Source organism: Hyla sarda, chromosome 1 (genome assembly GCF_029499605.1).
Source record: "Hyla sarda isolate aHylSar1 chromosome 1, aHylSar1.hap1, whole genome shotgun sequence".
Taxonomy (NCBI): domain Eukaryota; kingdom Metazoa; phylum Chordata; class Amphibia; order Anura; family Hylidae; genus Hyla; species Hyla sarda.
In genome coordinates, this window is record NC_079189.1 from 320,369,351 (window position 1) to 320,387,252 (window position 17,902).

The 17,902-nt window shown below is 48.8% G+C and overlaps 1 protein-coding gene across 1 annotated transcript in view; it reads right to left on the minus strand.

Moving 5' to 3' along the window:
* NCBP1 (nuclear cap binding protein subunit 1) overlaps nucleotides 1–17,902 on the minus strand; it is an 80,757-nt gene that overhangs the window by 54,614 nt on the left and 8,241 nt on the right. Inside the window, exons 3-6 of the mRNA XM_056518920.1 lie at nucleotides 17,217–17,317; nucleotides 12,393–12,549; nucleotides 10,644–10,751; nucleotides 5,441–5,562 (exon numbers count right to left, since the gene is read on the minus strand). Coding sequence (XP_056374895.1) covers nucleotides 5,441–5,562; nucleotides 10,644–10,751; nucleotides 12,393–12,549; nucleotides 17,217–17,317 — 488 coding nt within the window. The remainder of the gene's footprint in view (nucleotides 1–5,440; nucleotides 5,563–10,643; nucleotides 10,752–12,392; nucleotides 12,550–17,216; nucleotides 17,318–17,902) is intronic.

Here is a 17,902-nt window from a genome sequence, read left to right on the forward strand (position 1 = left end):
GAACCCGGTAGAACCTCGAGAAAGTGTGCAAAGACGACCAAGTAGCCGCCTTGCAAATCTGCGAGTCCGAGGCTTTGTTCTGGAGAGCCCATGATGCCCCAACAGAAACGGGTAGAATGAACCACAACCCTGAAGGGAGGAATCTTCCCCCCTACAGCGATAGGCTTCCGAAATGGCAGACCGGATCCACCGAGAAGTGGTGGCCTTGGAAGCAGGTTGTCCCTTACGACGACCTTCCGTAAGGACGAAAAAGGAATCGCACTGACAAAACAAAGAAGAGATAGAGAGGTAATGCCTAACAGCCCGAACCACAACCAGTTTGTGGAGTAAATGCTCCTTAGAATGAGAAGGAGCGGGACAAAAGGACAGAAGAACAATATCCTCATTGAGATCAAATGCCGAAACAACCTTAGGCAAAAAGGAAGGATCTGGCCGGAAGACAAGCTTGTCCTCGTGAAGCACCAGAAACTGAGAACGGCAGGAGAGAGCTGCCAATTCAGACACTCTCCGAATGGAGGCGATAACAAGAAATGCCACTTTCCAAGAAAGGAGGCGCAGGGACATCTCCCCGAGGGCTCAAAAGGTTCACCTTGGAGGACCCCCAGAACCAGATTCAAGTCCCAAGGGGGAGAAGGTGACCGGAGGGGCAGCATGGGCCACTCCTTGGAGGAAGGTCCAGACATGAGAATTAGAAGCCAGAGGACGCTGGAAAAGAATAGATAGGGCCAAAACCTGACCCTTAAGGGAACTGAAAGACAACCCCAGTTCCAATCTCGACTGCAAGAAGGAGAGAAGACTGGGGACAAGACCTGAGCTTCACACTAACGAAAATAAGACCGCCAGGTACTGTGGTAAATTTTTGCCGAGGAGGGCTTGCGAGCCCTGAGCATGGTGCGAATGACTTGGGAAGAGAAACCACGGGCTCTCAAAACCGCGGTCTCAACCGCCACGCCATCAAATACAGAGACTGTAAATTGGGGTGGCAAAGAGGACCCTGAGACAGCAGGTCCGAACGAAGTGGAAGGCGCAGTGGAGTGTCGTCCAGGAGCCTGACCACATCGGCGTACCACGGCCTTCGGTGCCAATCTGGAGCTACCAGTATGGCAGGAATGTCCTCCGCTTTGAGCTTCCTCAGAACCCTGGGAAGAAGTGGAAGGGAGGGAACAGATAGGGCAGAGCAAACCCCGCCCAAGGAATCACTAGGGCGTCCACGGCTAGAGCCAGGGGGTCCCAGAACTTTGACACAAATGGAAGGATCTTCTGATTGTGCCGGGACGCGAAGAGGTCCACGTCTGGAATGCCCCATAGGTCGCAGATCTGCGAAGACCTCAGGATGCAGGGACCACTCTCCGGAGTCAGCTGAGGACCGGCTGAGGAAGTCTGCTTCCCAGTTGAGCACACCTGGAATGTGAATCGCCGAATGGCCGGAACCTTGTTTTCCACCCAGATGAGAACCTTTGTCACCTCAGCCATGGCTGCTGAGCTGCGAGTGCCGCCTTGCCGATTTATGTACGCTACAGGCGTGGTGTTGTCCGACTGGACGCGGACAGGGCAGAACTGAAGCAGGGACTCCCAATGAAGAAGACAAAGAAGAATCGCCCTCAGTTCCAAGATGTTTATCGGAAGAAGGGCTTACCGGGGAGACCAGAGGCCTTGAACCATCCAGTCCCTGAACACACCGCCCCAGTCCGACAGACTGGCATCCGTTGTAACTACCTGCCAGGGGAGGGGGAAGAAATTATCGCCCCAGAAGAAGAAGGGGGGAAGCTGAACCACCAGAGCAGAGACTGATGGATCCGACGAGGGAGAATAATCTTGCGATCGAGAGACAGGAGATCTGTCCCATCGAGAGAGAATCACCAGTTGAAGGGGACGGTACTGAAACTGGGCAAAGGGCACGGCTTCCATGGCTGCTACCATCCGACCCAAGACTTCCATGCAATTGCAGATGGAAACTGGGGCCTGGGCCCGAAGAGAGCAAACTACTGACAGGAGCGTCAGACGTTTGTCCAGCAGAAGGCAAAGGCCGAGTTGAATTGAAGTCCCAAGAAGATCAGAGACTGGGTGGGAGAGAGGACAGACTTGTCCCGGTTGACCATCCACCCGAAACGATTCAGGGTCTGGAGAGTGAGATGCACATTCTCTAGAGTCTGGACTCTGGTGGGAACCTTGATGAGAAGGTTGTCCAGGTGAGGGATCATTGAGACTCCTCTCGACCGCAACAGGGCTATTACTGGCGCAAGGATCTTGGTAAAGAACCGAGAAGCCAAGGCCAGACCAAAGGGGAGGGCTATGAATTGAAAATGCCCCTCCTGAAACCGCAAAGCGGAGGTACCGCTGATGGCCGGGAAATATTGGAACATGGAGGTAGGCATCCTTGATGACCAACGAAGAAAGAAACTCCCCTTGTTCCATGGATGCCACTACCGAACGGAGAGATTCCATTCGGAAGTGGCAGAGAAGATGACGGCTGAGACGCTTGAGATCTAGAATCGGTCGCACAGAACCTCCTTCCTTGTGCACCACAAAAAGATTGGAATAGAAACCCCGAAAACATTCCCCTGGAGGAAAGGGGACAATAACTCCCTGAGCAGGGACTGGAGGGCCTCCCGAAACTGCTTCGCCAGAGAAGGAGACCGGGGGGCTCGGGACTTCCTGAATGAGTGTGGTCTAGATGTCTCGAAAAAGTAAGACGACCTCCCACCCGAGAAAAATCTGCGGGTGGGGGCTTCACTTCATGCAGAAGTGGGATTGCAGTTGCCCGATTTGGCCGCAAAACAGCAGGAACGGTTGGTGTCTGACTTCCAAGACGGACATGCCCGGAACGAGGGAGCCTTCTTGTCCCGCGAAGGCGCCTGCCCAGACCCCTTATTGGGGCCAAAGGTCCGGAAGGAAGAAGAGGACTTCCTCTGGGAAGTAAAGCAAGCCTTATTTTGAGGCAACAAGTAACTCTTACCCCCCGTCGCCTCAGAGATAATCTCGTCAAGGCGCTTGTCAAAAAGACAGGTACCAGTAAAAGGAACTCTGTAAGAGACCTTTTGGAGGCGGCATCCGCATCCCACGCCCTAAGCCACATGAAGCGGCGGAGGGCCGCTAGGATACCCACAGCAAAGACAGCACAACGGACTGACTGCATGGAAGCTGTGCACAGAAAGTCCCCAGTTTTAGAGCATTGGAGAACCAAGCAAAATAGATCCTCTGGGGGGGAATCCCGTCAGGATACCCTGACTGAGTTTTGAACACCACACCGAAAGGGCCTTGGACACCCATGCAGAGGCGAAGGTGGGAAGCACTCCACCTTCTTGTCTGTCGAGTCCTTGAAGGCAGCCACATCTGCTAGCGGCAGTGTAGTAGCCTTAGAGAGGCAGGAAATTGGTGGATCCACCGAGAGGGGAAACACCCATTCACCAAGGACCTTGCCTCTAAGGTGAACGCACTTGAACCCTCTTCATTCCCGGGAAACTCCGGATGTCTCCATGCAGATTCCAGAAGGATGTCAAATTCAGCGTGAGAGCTGAACCTTTGAGGTGCTGGTTTAGCATGATGAAAGGATACTTCAGGAGTCACGTCCGAAGATCCTGGGTCCTCTAAGTGAAGGTGTCTCTTATGGGCGCAACCAATGAGTTCACCGTATCAACTGTATCCGAGCGGTCCTCTGAGTCAGATGCTGATTCGGAATTATCATCCGCCAGTTCACCAGGAGAATGTGTACGAGTGGAGGCAGTCCTGGAGAGGGGGGGGGGGGGTGACGACAAAGGAGAGCGCTGGCCATGCAGGGGATCCTGGCACGGAGCAGACACCGAGGAGGCAGGTAAGGTCCCTCCCGGTGGCCTGTAAGCTGTTCGGGACGACGCGATTTCACCGCGGCGGTCCCAAACAGCCCAACTGAACAGCCGGGTTAGTGTTATTTTCGCTTCAGACTCGACGGCCATCTTTGATCGCCGCGTCTGAAGGGTTAATAAAGAGCATCACCGCGATCGGTGATGTCCTGTATTAGCCGCGGGTCCCAGCCGTTGATGGCCACAGGGACCGCCGCGAAGGTGTGTATTCGCCTTATAAAAGACGCACCAACTCCCCCCCCGTTTTGGGGAAGAAAAAGTGCGTCTTATACGGCGAAAAATACGGTAACTGGTCCCTGAAAAATTCTCATTTTGAAATTTTTGGGAAAAATTGGTACTATACTTTGAAGCCCTCTGATGTCTTCAAAAAGTTAAAACATGTCAACTTTATGATACAAACATAAAGTAGACAGTGTATATGTGAATCAATATGTAATGTATTTGACATGTCCCTATTCCTTACAAGCAGAGTGCTTCAAAGTTAGAAAAATGTTCTAGTTTTTCCTTGAAGTATCGACGTAAATTTACCACTAACAAAGTAGAATATGTCACACAAAAAAAAAAAAAAACTCTCGGAATCAAGTTTATAAAGTAAAAGCATCAAAGAGTTATTAATGCATAAAATGATAGCGGTCAGATTTGCAAAAAATGCTCCTGTCCTTAGGGTTATAATGGGCTCTGTCCCCAAGGGGTTAAGACCATAAAGGGGATCCATAGGGCATGAGCAGTAGAAATAGTATTCATACTTATTCAGTATTAAAGGGGTACTCCGGGAACTAAGGCCATTCATTATCTATATAGAGAAGTTCCCCCTTTTTTTGGGTCTCTCTTACCTACAGAGTATGAGGAAAAAAGTCCTCCAGCCAGCCACTACGTCTCTGTCCAAGTCCCTCTGTAAAGCAGCCCCGAGAGACAGCGATCACTGCTTTCTGTCCTGCACTAAGTCATGAGCCTTTTAGCTGGGGAGGTGTGTGTGTGTGTGTGTGTGTGTGTGTGTGTGTGTGTGTGTGTGTGTGTGTCCTAAGCAAAAACACATACTGTATCTCTCCTAGAAGATTTAGTTGACATGTGGCAAAGAGAGGGAAGGATGGCAAAGACTAGAGATGAGCGAACTTACAGTAAATTCGATTCATCACGAACTTCTCGGCTTGGCAGTTGATGGCTTATCCTGCATAAGTTAGTTCAGCTTTCAGGTGCTCCCGTGGGCTGGAAAAGGTGGATACAGTCCTAGGAGAATCTTTCCTAGGACTGTATCCACCTTTTCCAGCCCACGGGAGCACCTGAAAGCTGAACTAATTTATGCAGGATAAGTCATCAACTGCCGAGCCGAGAAGTTTGTGACGAATTGAATTTACTGTAAGTTCGCTCATCTCTAGCAAAGACTATCAAGTAGCCAGAGAAGACCACAGGAGGCATGCATATCAGGCAGGATTGTTTAAGGGGAACATATCCATGTAGTATAGTGGCTTTGGATTTCTTTTTTCTTTTTCCTTTTCTTAAAGCCCTTTAAGGATTTATTGCTGTATAGCAGTGTGTCCATATTAAAGAAGTTTTATATACGCTCACAATATATATTATATATAAAATCGCTTGATACTTACTTGAGGTAGCTTTCAACTTGTGATAAAACACGGTCCATCTCTACATCCTTCTTCTCATATAATTCTTTCCCAACCCAAGGCAAGGAAGAAAGAACCACATACACATACCAATCAGATCGGACCTAAAGATGAAAATAAAAGGGACATACAATTAACTCAGCTGAATTACTCCAGGGAAAAAAAAAAAAAAAAAAAAAAAAAAAAAAAGGCCCTTAAAAATGGGTATTCCAAAAAGGAGGGGAAAAAAAATAAAAATATATAAAAATTATATATAAAGGAAAAACCTAAAACCTTTTCAGATCAACTGGTGACTGAAAGTTATACAGGTTTTCAAGTTACCTTTACAGTGACCCCCCGACCTACGATAATTTCAACATGCAATGGCCTCTCAGAGGCCATCGCATGTTGAAGGCAGCATCAACATACAATGCTTCAGCTGCCGCCGGATAGCCGTTTACGGTGCCCCGTGTGCTCCGGTACTTTCCCCCGGCGCTCTGGACCGTCCTCTTCGGGATCCCCTGCATTGCTGTCATGTCGCCGCGCACGCCGTCCCGTCATCAAATAGGAGCGGCGTGCGTAGCGACATGATGACGGCGATAAGGAACGACGATCCCGGGGAGCTGAGATGCTCTGGAGCGGTGGGGACACCCCGTGGACAGCAATGGACAGCGACATCCAGGGCAGCTGTGATGGTCCGGAGAGGCGGGGACAGGCGAGTATACCTTCATATATTGAACATTGCACGGATCCCTCAACATACGATGGTTTCAACAAATGATGGTTCATTTGGAACAAGTTACCATCGTATGTTGAGGGACCATGGTATTTAGAAATCTCAAACTTCCATTACTTAGCTGTTCTATGCCCTGGGAGTATGCCCTTAAACCTAAACAATTAGAAATAAAATATTTTTTTGGTTGCTTAAACAGAATCAATATCACATAAAATAAAGAGGACATGCAGAAATGTGCTCTGTGTTGACACTAAAACACATGACCTTACTGCATAGTGAAGGTAAATGTATAACAATGTTAAAGCGCAACTGTCACGAATTTGTACCCTAATAAAACTACCTCACAGGGTAGCAAAGTTCTTTAGCCTGATAACTACCATGGAGGTCTATACTTGTCCAATGGCAGTTAACTGGGTATGACGCGGACTCCCAACTCGAGCCCGCGTCATACCGGCCGGCCCCCAGCTGGGGGTCGGCGTTAACAGCCAACATGCGGCGATCTCCGCGGCCGGCTATTAACACTTTAGATCGCCAAAAAAGACGCCCACCCATAAAGGGAAGCTCAGTGAGAGACCTTTTGGAAGCGGCATCCGCATTCCAAGCCTTAAGCCACAGAGCGGCTGAGAGCCGCTAGGTGACCCACAGCAAAGGCAGAATGGGCTGACTGCATGGAAGCTGCGCACAGAAAGTCACCAGCTTTAGCGCATTGGAGAGCCAGAGCAGATAGATCTTCTGGGAGGGATCCCGCTAAGATATCCTGATGGAGCTTTTGGCACCACTCCGACAGGGCCTTGGACACCCATGTCGAGGCGAAGATGGGAAGAAGAGAAGAGCCAGCTGCTTCAGAAGCGAACTTCGCTAAAGACCCTACCTTCTTGTCCGTGGGATCCTTGAAGGCAGCGGCATCTGCCGGTGGCAGTGTAGTCGCCTTAGAGATCCGGGAGATTGGTGGATCCACTGGATTGACATCCGAAGATCCTGGGTCCTCCAAGTGAAAGGTGTCTCTTATGGCTGTCACCAATGAGTTCACCATTCCAATGAGTCCGAGCGGTCCTCTGAATCAGATGTCGGCTCGGAAGCCTCGTCCACCAGCTCACCAGGGGAATGAGAATGAGTGGAGGCAGTCCTGGAGGGGGGCGCTCCAGACCGTGTACACGGCACTGGCGTGGCAGAGCGGCGACTCAGAGCACGCCCTCTGGAGGAACGACGTTTGTGCCCAGATGATAGGGGAGACGGGACCTACGAGGGGAACGCTCACGTCTATCTGAAGACTCAATGGAAGAGTCAGACGAGGCACCCCTAGTACGCTTGTGAGAGTGTGAAGTATGAGGAGACGAGGAGCGGGCCCTCTCAGAGGTCCTGCGCAGGGAAGACCCCTTCAAGGCGGACACCACTTCCCGGGAGGCCTCAGCCACCGAACGGGAGACTTGGGTCAAGTCAGCCATATACTGGGTCAGGGAAGACACCCAAGCTGGAGGAGCGGCTGAACTCACCGCGACCGAAGGGGCATCAGGCAGGGTAAGTGGGCACGAACGAGCGAGAGTGAAACTTTCTCACCCTAGTCTGTGTCCCCTGTCAGCTGCAGTGAGGAGAACTCGCTCCGTGCAGCTTGAGACTGAACAGGCCAGCCAAGAGGAAGGGAGGGGAGTGCCTGAAGCAAGGCACCCAGTAACAGACCCCTTCTCACTGAAAATCGGGCCCACGGCGCTGATTGCAGGCTGCTTCGCGCCTCAGAGCTCCCAGCCCAGTGGGCGGAGCTATAGACCGGCCGAGAAATACTGTCCCAAGCACACATTATAGCCGCATATGCGCTCGGGGGAATAGAGCGGGCAGCCTAAACGCCGGCAGAGACTGCCAGTGAAAGGGAAAGTAAGCCGGCGCAGAAGCGCCCAGCTCGTAACAGCACCGCGGCTGACAGCCGCGAATAAGGCGATGTCGGCAAAACGAAAGTAAGCCGGCGCTGGGAGCGCCCGGCCCGAGAAAGTGCCGCGGCTGACAGCCGCATATAAAGGCACTGGATGTACTTGCACCTAACACACACACAGAAATAAAGTTAAGTGCCCCATAATACATGCCCCCCCAGGTGCCACTGCTCCCCCAGAATAAAGTGCAGCCCCTGTATCAGCCAGCCCCATAACCTGAAGGTGGGGCAAAAACAGGGGGTCTCCAGAGGTTGCGAGTCCGTACCTATGGAGAAAAAAGGGGGGGGGGGGGGGGTACTTACCTCAGTCAGAAGAACTTACTTAATGGAGTCTTTAGTGAAGTCTTCAGTCAGGCGTGTTTGCGTGCATCCGTGGGGCTCTTGGTACATTACATACACACATCACACACACACCATACATATACCCACCACTGCCCCCCTACATCATACATCACATTCATACACACATCACACAGACAGACATCATACACACATCACACATACACTCACCATACATATGCACACATCCTACATACACCCGCCGCTGCCCCCCCCCACATCATTTACATACACACACCACACTTAGACATCACACACATCATACATTACATACACACATCACACACACTCACACCATACATATGCACACATCATACATACACCCACCGCTGCCCCCCCCCACATCATACATTACATACACATCACACACAGACATCATACACACATTATACATTACATACACATCACACATACACTCACACCATGCATATACAACCACCCTTCCTGCCGCCGCCTGCATTCTCGGCCTCCTAACCTGAGCCGGCCATGAGTGGACATCAGAGCTGTAGTCCCGGCTGGGGTGAGGTTGCATGGGTTTGAATATCTCACCTCACACCGGACGTCCTCTTCCCCCCCCCCCCTCGCTCCGTTTTCCCTGTGCAAACATGCAGCCTCCCCATGGTGGATTAGGTCCTGTGGAGACAGGGGAGGGATAGAGCTGTGTGCGGGGGAGGGGAGGAGCTGTGTACCGAGCTGTCTACGTCCTCTCTCTCACTCTGCTGTGTCTTCTTGTGTAGAGCTGCATCCTCCGGGAGGGGAGATAAGGGGGCTCTGCAGTCAGCTGGGGGCTGCCGCCCCCTCCATACACCCTGAGCGCCGGTGTGAGGTGCAGACTTGCATCCGCTCCTGCGCCTCACACCGGCATTAAAGAAAAATAAGGGGGAAGTCGGTCTGTCCCTGCTAGCCCGATACAGGGCTAAATCTATAAAAAAAAATTCACCTGCCCGGCGCCCAAAACTACTTGTCCCAGGCGTCGGGCGATAGGATTTCCACATTCCTGGTGCCCCCTTACTCGCAATGGGGAAACAGGGAACTGGAGTCCCTGAGTCCCCACCTGAAAACAGAAAAGAAAAAGGAATAAAAAAAAAAAAAAAACTAACATGTCCCTATACTAGAAAAATACAGAAAAAATCAGAAGACCTGGTCTGGAGAATCCAGACCATGTCCACCTCCTTCAGACACTAAGCTAAAACTGATTAGCTCAGAGCCTGAAGGCGGGTATATCCTGCTGGGAGGAGCTAACTTTTTTTTTGTTTTATTACCTTAGTGTCATACCTCCTAGAGACAGCAGCATACACCCCACGGTCTGTGTCCCCCAATGGTCTGTGTCCCCCAATGGTCTGTGTCCCCCAATGGTCTGTGTCCCCCAATGGAGCCGATAGAGAAAATAAAATAAATTTGAGATATACCGTGTTTTCTGGCGTATAAGAGGGCCCCATACTTTTACAGTTAAAATATTAAGTATATTGGGATATACTCGCCGTATAAGACTACCTCTCTACTGCGATACGGTACCTTACCATTGTTCTCCCACACTAGGTTGTCAGCATAGTTCCCCCACATTAGGTTGGCATGATAGTTCCCCCACATTAGGTTGTAGTTCCCCCACATTAGGTTGGCAGTATAGTTTCCCCCCCCATTAGGCTAGCAGTATAGTTCCCCCCACATTAGGTAGGCAGTGGACCCCACAGATATACAGCCTTCAGCTATATACAGTGTATGGCTGGGGGCTGTATGTCTGTGTACTGCCCCACTTCAGTGCTCCGACCACCGCTCCTCCGGTCCGGGGTCACGATCTACTGCTATGGCCTATAGGTCATAACAGTAAGTCGAGGGACCGGAGGAGCGGTGGTCGTTGCACTGAAGATGACGTGCTGGTAACTTACCATGCCCATGCGTCCTCTCTGCTGTTGCTGTGGAATGTCCCTGTGTGCGCTACCTCCCGGTTGAAAGGCAACCGGGACATCCTTGTGTCCTGAAAAGATCTTTTGGGCATCCTGGCCAACTACAACACCCGGCGTACAAGACGACACCCGGCACATAAGAGGCCCAACTTTTGAGAACATTTTACAGGGTTAAAAAAAAGTAGTCTTATAATACGGTATATATTAAGCAACCTCTCTGTGACTGTTCTCACCTTTATCCAAAAGGGGGTGTGTATGTTTATTTAAACATTGTGCCTTTACGTCACCTCGCTCAATATTTCTTACCTGAGGGATTTCTTCTTCCTGTGTGACTCCAATGAAATTTTCAAACATTGCTACCATTGAGGGGGCTGCGATGACATGGCAATTCACAAGATCAGACAAAAAGCGGACCTTCAAAAGGGGAGAAAAACCAAAAGGGTCAGACAGTTTTATTCCATTACTGGAAAAGGTAAGTTCACAAAATATATTTTGGTTTCTTACAAACTTTCATAAGTCACTTACCGATAATGAAACCATTCAATGCGGATGCGTTCTTCATAATGATGTGGGTCTGCCACCGTCCCTGAGTGCGGCCAATTGCTGCTCCATCCATAAATGGCTGCTTATGGAGGAGCATTGATAATACATGTCACTCTGCTCCTTCTGTATCTTCACATGCTCCTCCATGGGCAGCCCTGTATGGACGGATAAGCAGGCAGCCGCACACAGCAACACTGGATTGGGGTGGCAGCAGACCTAAAATCATTAGAGAAGAGGCACACAGTGAAGGGTCTCATAATCAGTAAATGAGTTATTACTATAGTCTGGCAAAAAGGCGATTTTTTTAATGCTTACCGTAAAAGCTCTTTCTCGAAGGATCCATTGGGGGACACAGACCATGAGTTTTAGCTTAGTGTCTGAAGGAGGTGGACATGGTCTGGAATTCTCCAGACCAGGTCTTATGTTTTATTATTTTCCTAGTTAGGGATGTGTTAGTTTTTTATTCCTTTTTCTTTCATGTTTTCAGGTGGGGACTCAGGAACTGCGGCTCAGTTTCCCCATTGCGAATGAGGGGGCACAGACATTGCGCATGTGTGCTGTTAACCCCCTCTCGCCAATGGTCAGCGCCTGGGTTGTACCTCATGGGTCCAGGTCCCCCTATTCCCTGCTCGCCTCGCTCGCACATGGTAGCTCGGCGTGATGCAGGTAAAAGAAAGCTGACTGAAGACCTCACAGAAGACTCCATTAGGTAAGTTCTTCTGACTGAGGCGAGTATATATTCCTTTCTCCCTTAGGTGCTGACTTGCAACCTCTGGAGACCCTCAGTTTTTGGCACACCTTTCAGGGTCTAATGGGGCCGGCTTGTGCTAGGGGCTTTATCTTTATTAATCTGGGGCGAGCAGTGGCATATTTGGGATGAATGGCTCAGTTTATTCTTATGCACGTATGTGTGTGTGTGTGTGTTTTACTATGCGGCTGACAGCAGCGGCGCTTATACTGTAAGGGCGCATGAAGCGTCGACTTACTTTCGCTTTCGGCAGCAGACTGAGAATATGAGTCTTGCCCGCTCACTTCCCCGCGAGCGCATATGCGGATGATATGTGCGCTCGGGGCAAGGAGCGGGCGCCATTACTATTTACATAAGACCTGGTCTGGAGAATTCCAGACCATGTCCACCTCCTTCAGACACTAAGCTAAAACTCATGGTCTGTGTCCCCCAATGGAGCCGATTGAGAAACATTTTGATGCTCCTGACACTGTCAGAAGGCCCTCTTCTATCCCTAAGTTCTGTTAGTGTTTTCTGAACATGTCAATTAAGTTCTGGTAGGACCAGTAGGCCATTCTGGTAAACATAGCTACCCAGTGCCTGGGATCTGTCCCATCTCCTAGAGAAACTATAAAAAAAAAAAGAAGGTTAAAAGTAACACAAGTTTATTATTATTTGTCATGTGCTATAAATTTGTGTACCTGCAAACAAAGGAAGGATCACATCACATACTGACATTATTGCATTTTTAAAGGGTTCCAACAAAACAAGGCTGAGAAAGTTACCAGATATGCGGCTTCCATATATGCATTAGACTTTATGGTTTCTTTCAGATGACGAATCATAGCTTCCACAAATTCTCCACCAAAATTGTAGTTTCTTGCATTCAGCAGTCCCACTAGTGTAGTGTAAACAGTCATCTTCTCCGGCAGATAGCGAGCTCTGCATTATATCAATAAAAACCCATGATAAAAGCTACAAGCAGACGTACAAAGCACAGCATAATAAATCCGAATTTAAAGGAGATCTGCAGTGGTATATAACACCCCCAGTCCGCAGGAGAGGGGATGTGTCTGATAGCGGGAGGTATGACCGTTGGGACCCCTGCAATATCCCATACGGGAACCTGGCACTGCCACGGCTCTGCACGGCTAGTGCTTGTTCATCGACCTCTCAAGAGGTAGACATATACACCCCCTCCAGGGGAGCACCAAAGGCTGCATCTCCGCCTCTCCCATAGAGAAAACATGGAGGGCCGACACGCCTCCTGCACAGGGAGAGCCGCGGCAGAGCCAGGGTCCCATATAGGAGATCACGGGGGTCCAAGTGGTTGGACCCCCCGCGATCACACACTTAGCCCCTATCATGCGAATAGGGAAAGTTATATACTGCTGCAGATCTCCTTTAAAAATATATAGAAAACCAACTACTTTGTGTAGAATTACGTCACACTCTAGAAATTCGTGGGCGCTCAAGTGAGAATCCCAATCCTTCACAACATGTAGACAAAACTTGGCACACGACTTAGGAGTTGAATTATGTAGATTTTTATTAGCAATCCAAAAAACAATATGCGTACCGTTTCGGTCCACACTGGACCGGATTGCTGCAGAGGCTGGAAAAAAAGGAAAAATCGTCCTATAGCCGTGATGCAGGGCGCATGGAGAGGCAACCTATAGTCGCTAGTAGCAATCCAGTCTCCGCAACAATCCGGTCTGATGAAGGCCCAGTGTGGACCGAAACGTTAAGAAAACTAACTACTGTCATACATTGTCTTCCATAAAACATTAGGGCACCTTTAAAGCGCAACTGTCATGAAATTTTGGTGCAATAACCTGCACACAGCCTTTGTACTGTGTGCAGGTGGTGGGTATAGCAATATTTTTACCTGAAATTTGCAGGCTTTCATTACTGCAAAAATATATTTTATTCAAAGCCACTGACTGTCGGATAGACGTGGCACGAGGTAAGCGATGCCCTGCCGCCGCCACGCCCACCCCACATGTCCACGCTGGGACCTCTGTGTGATTGACACACAGGTCCCAACGCATGCGCACTTCAGCTAATCTAACCTGCGCGCCGCTGTGTGTCATCCAGCAAGCGCTCCCTCCCGCCGCCGTCTTCCTCCTCTGTGCGCCTACCCAGTGCTAGGTGCAGAGAGCGCACTTCCTCTCTGCACCTAGTATCGAGAACTAACCTGATTGCGCGCTGCTCTGCGCAGGCGCACTCAGGAGGAAGACAGCGGCGGGAGCGAACGCTTGCTGGATGACACAGCTGCGCGCAGGTTAGATTAGCTTTAGTGCGCATGCGCTGGGACCTGTGTGTCAATCACACAGAGGTCCCAGCGCGGAAATACGGGGTAGGCGTGGGGGTGGGCGTGGTGGTGGCAGGGCATCGCGTACCTTGCGCCACGCCTATCCAACCGCCAGTGGCTTTGAATAAAAGCCTTTTTTGCAGTCATGAAAGCTGCCAAATTTCAGGTAAAAATATTGCTATACCCACCACCTGCACACAGTACAAAAGCTGTGTGCAGGTTATTGCACCAAGAATTCATGACAGTTTCGCTTTAAAACCTTCAGATACTGTAAATTTATACCACCTTTTGGTTTGTTTACTGATGCAGTGTCATATGTGAATCAACCCAGTCTTTGCCCCAAGTCACCAAAAGGAGTCTAACATAACAGGTTTGGTACAAAGCATGTACGCAAACAGAGCAGAGATCATCACGCACACATTACAATAAATAAATGTCTGGTCATGAAGGTAGGCAACTGTCTGGTCTAGAAGTAGTTAATCATAAAGAAAAAAAAATGCTTGCACACTAAGGTGCAAAATAGGCTAATAACATTGTGACTAATGATAGTGAATGTGATCATATTGCATTAAAAGAACTCCAGCTAAAAATTTACTTCTCCTAATCACAGGATAAGGGGATAAGTAGCTGATAGCAGGTGGTCAGACTGCTAGGATCCCAGTGATCTCCTTAGTCTTGTAGGTCTTTAATAAGAAACCTACCATCCGGAAAACACGTAAAGGCCCCACCCTGCACCTTCAATATAACAGCAAGAATACGTCCTGCACATTCACTTTACTAAAATAAGGTCTGCTCGGTAAAAAAATGTTTGTTGTCAGCTACTTGTAGGTGCTCGTCACGTAAAATTCTGTGCTTACAGCCAGTCTGATTTTCCATTAGGTGTAGGACTTGTTATACACTGCTCAAAAAATTAAGGGAACATTGAGATAACACATCCTAGATCTGACTGAATGAACTAATCGTATGAAATACTTTCTTCTTTACATAGTTGAATGTGCTAACAAAATCACACAAAAATTATCAATGGAAATCAAATTTATCAACCCATGGAGGTCTGGATATGGAGCACACTCAAAATCAAAGTGGAAAACCACACTACTGGCTTATCTAACTTTCATGTAATGTCCTTAAAACAAGTCAAAATGAGGCTCAGTAGTGTGTGTGGCCTCCACGTGCCCGTATGACCTCCCTACAATGCCTGGGCATGCTCCTGATGAGTTGACTGATGGTCTCCTAAGGGATGTCCTCCCAGACCTGGACTGAAGCATCTGCCAACTCCTGGACAGTCTGTGGTGCAACGTTACATTGGTGGATGGAGCAAGACATGATGTCCCAGACGTGCTCAATCGGATTCAGGTCTGGGGAACGGGCGGGCCAGTCCATAGCATCAATGCCTTCCTCTTGCAGGAACTGCTGACACACTCCAGCCACATGAGGTCAAGCACTGTCTTGCATTAGGAGGAACCCAGGGCCAACCGCACCAGCATATGGTCTCACAAGGGGTCTGATGATCTCATCTCGGTACCTAATGGCAGTCAGGCTACCTCCGGCAAGCACATGGAGGGCTGTGCAGCCGCCCCCAAAGAAATTCCACCCCCCACCATTACTGACTGACCGACCGCCAAACCAGTCATGCTGGAGGATGTTGCAGGCAGCAGAACGTTCTTCATGGTGTCTCCAGACTGTCACATGTGCTCAGTGAGAACCTGCTTTCGTCTGTGAAGAGCACAGGGCGCCAGTGGCGAACTTGCCAATCTTGGTGTTCTCTGGCAAATGCCAAACGTCTTGCACGGTGTTGGGCTGTAAGTACAACCCCCTCCTGTGGATGTCGGGCCCTCATACCACCCTGATGGAGTCTGTTTCTGACCGTTTGAGTGGACACATGCACATTTGTGGCCTGCTGGAGGTCATTTTGCAGGGCAATGGCAGTGCTCATCCTAGCACAAAGGCAGAGGTAGCGGTCCTGCTGTTGGGTTGTTGCCCTCCTATGGCCTCCTCCACATCTCCTAATGTACTGGCCTGTCTCCTGGTAGCGCCTCCATGCTCTGGACATTACGCTGACAGACTGCAAGCCTTCTAACCACAGCTCACATTGATGTGCCATTACGGATGAGCTGCACTACCTGAGCTACCACTAGAGTGAAAGCACCGCCAGCATTCAAGAGTGACCAAAACATCAGTCAGCATAGGAACTGAGAAGTGGTCTGTGGTCACCACCTGCAGAACCACTTTTATTGGGGGTGTCTTGCTAATTTCCTCCTGTTGTCTGTTCCATTTGCACAACAGCATGTGAAATTGATTGCCAATCAGTGTTGCTTCCTGAGTGGACAGTGTGATTTCACAGAAGTGTGATTGACTTGGAGTTACATTGTGTTATCTTAGTGTTCCTTTTATTTTTTTGAGCAATGTATAAAGAAATCCTTTGTCTGCCACTCTATTTTGGAGGGCCTTAGCGAGTTCCCTAGATTCCGTTTTCTTTGCATAAATTTTTTATTTTTGCCGTACAGAGGTCTGCATCAACTCCAAAACTTTGAGAGAGAGAGAGAGAGAGAGAGAGGTGATAACCAAATTATGAAAAGTACTCTTGAATTGCTAACAAGACCCTTTCATCTGGAATGGACTTTCTACAGACATTTACTTTATTTTACTTATCCTTGTTTTATAAACCTACTAGCTGAGTACCCGGCGTTGCCCGGTTTTTCCTTCCTAATCCTTTTTGGGGAGGAAAATAAAACAAAGGAGGAAGCTTTTGACTTCAAATGCAGTCCTCATATATTGTTGTCATATCCAGACCTCCCATCCCGACTCGTAATATGTGTACCAGGTAATGAAATATCTCCAACCTAACGGAAATTAGATGGGAACATACATTTCCCATTGATTTGCATGGGACTTTAAAAAAAAAAAAAAAAAAAAAAAAAAAAAACCCTGACCCTCACAAATGGGGGTAGTTTAGGGTTAAATTAACTATCCTATATTTTAAGTGGACATATAAGTAACATGTGACCAAGTATTATCAAAATATCTCCAGCCGTTTGGAAGTTATGCAGTAACATATTTCCCATTGACTTGCATGGGACTTTAAACATAAGCCCCGCCCCTGGCAAATGGGGGTGAGTAAGGGTTAAATCACCTATCCCATGTTTGTTGTTGACATATAAGTAACATGTGTGCCAAGTTTCATGTTAATATCTTTAGCCGTTTGAAAGTTTTTGTGGAACAAACATACACACGTTAGAGGGTAGAGGGTAGAGATAGATGAGAAAATATTTATGACATACAAATGTACACTTACACTGCACAAAGTATTCTTAAGATTTTGCTTTTGTAGTTTGGCAAGTCAGCTTCCAAAACACCAGCCAGTCCTTCCAGGTTGCTTTCCAGTGAGGAGGTACTCTGAAGAAAAAATAAAAAAATAAGTACACTTCCTAACCAAACTGTACACAGCACTTCATGTTAACCTTTTTAATGACCGACAATTCTCCTTTTTTGAAAAAACGGGGAGTAAAGCAACGCAACTCTCCTGTGCAGGCATAGTAGGAGACCCAATATCGGTATGAGAGCCAGGCTCCTGCTTTAACAAACCTGCAGAAAACGCTCCCAGTCTACCCCCTAACAGTGCTACAGACCGGTAGCCGATAAAGACCATGCAGACTACTGTCTGGCTTACTGGTATAGGGTCCATTGTATATGCTGGGGACCACACAGACCACTGTCTAGCTCATTGGAATGGAGTCTGTGTACACGCAGGGTCACTCCTCCGGAAACCTTGCACGAGTAGTGGGGTAGGGATGGACCGATATCGATTATTTTTTTTATTTTTTTTTTAGGGTCGATACTGATAATCTGTGAACTTTGAGGCCGATAGCTTATACCGATATTCCGGTATAAGTTATTGGCCATTCCCCCTTCAGAAGCCGCTACAGATCAGTGATTTAAAGCGGGTGCTTTAAATCAATGAACTGCAGCGGCTTTTGCAAG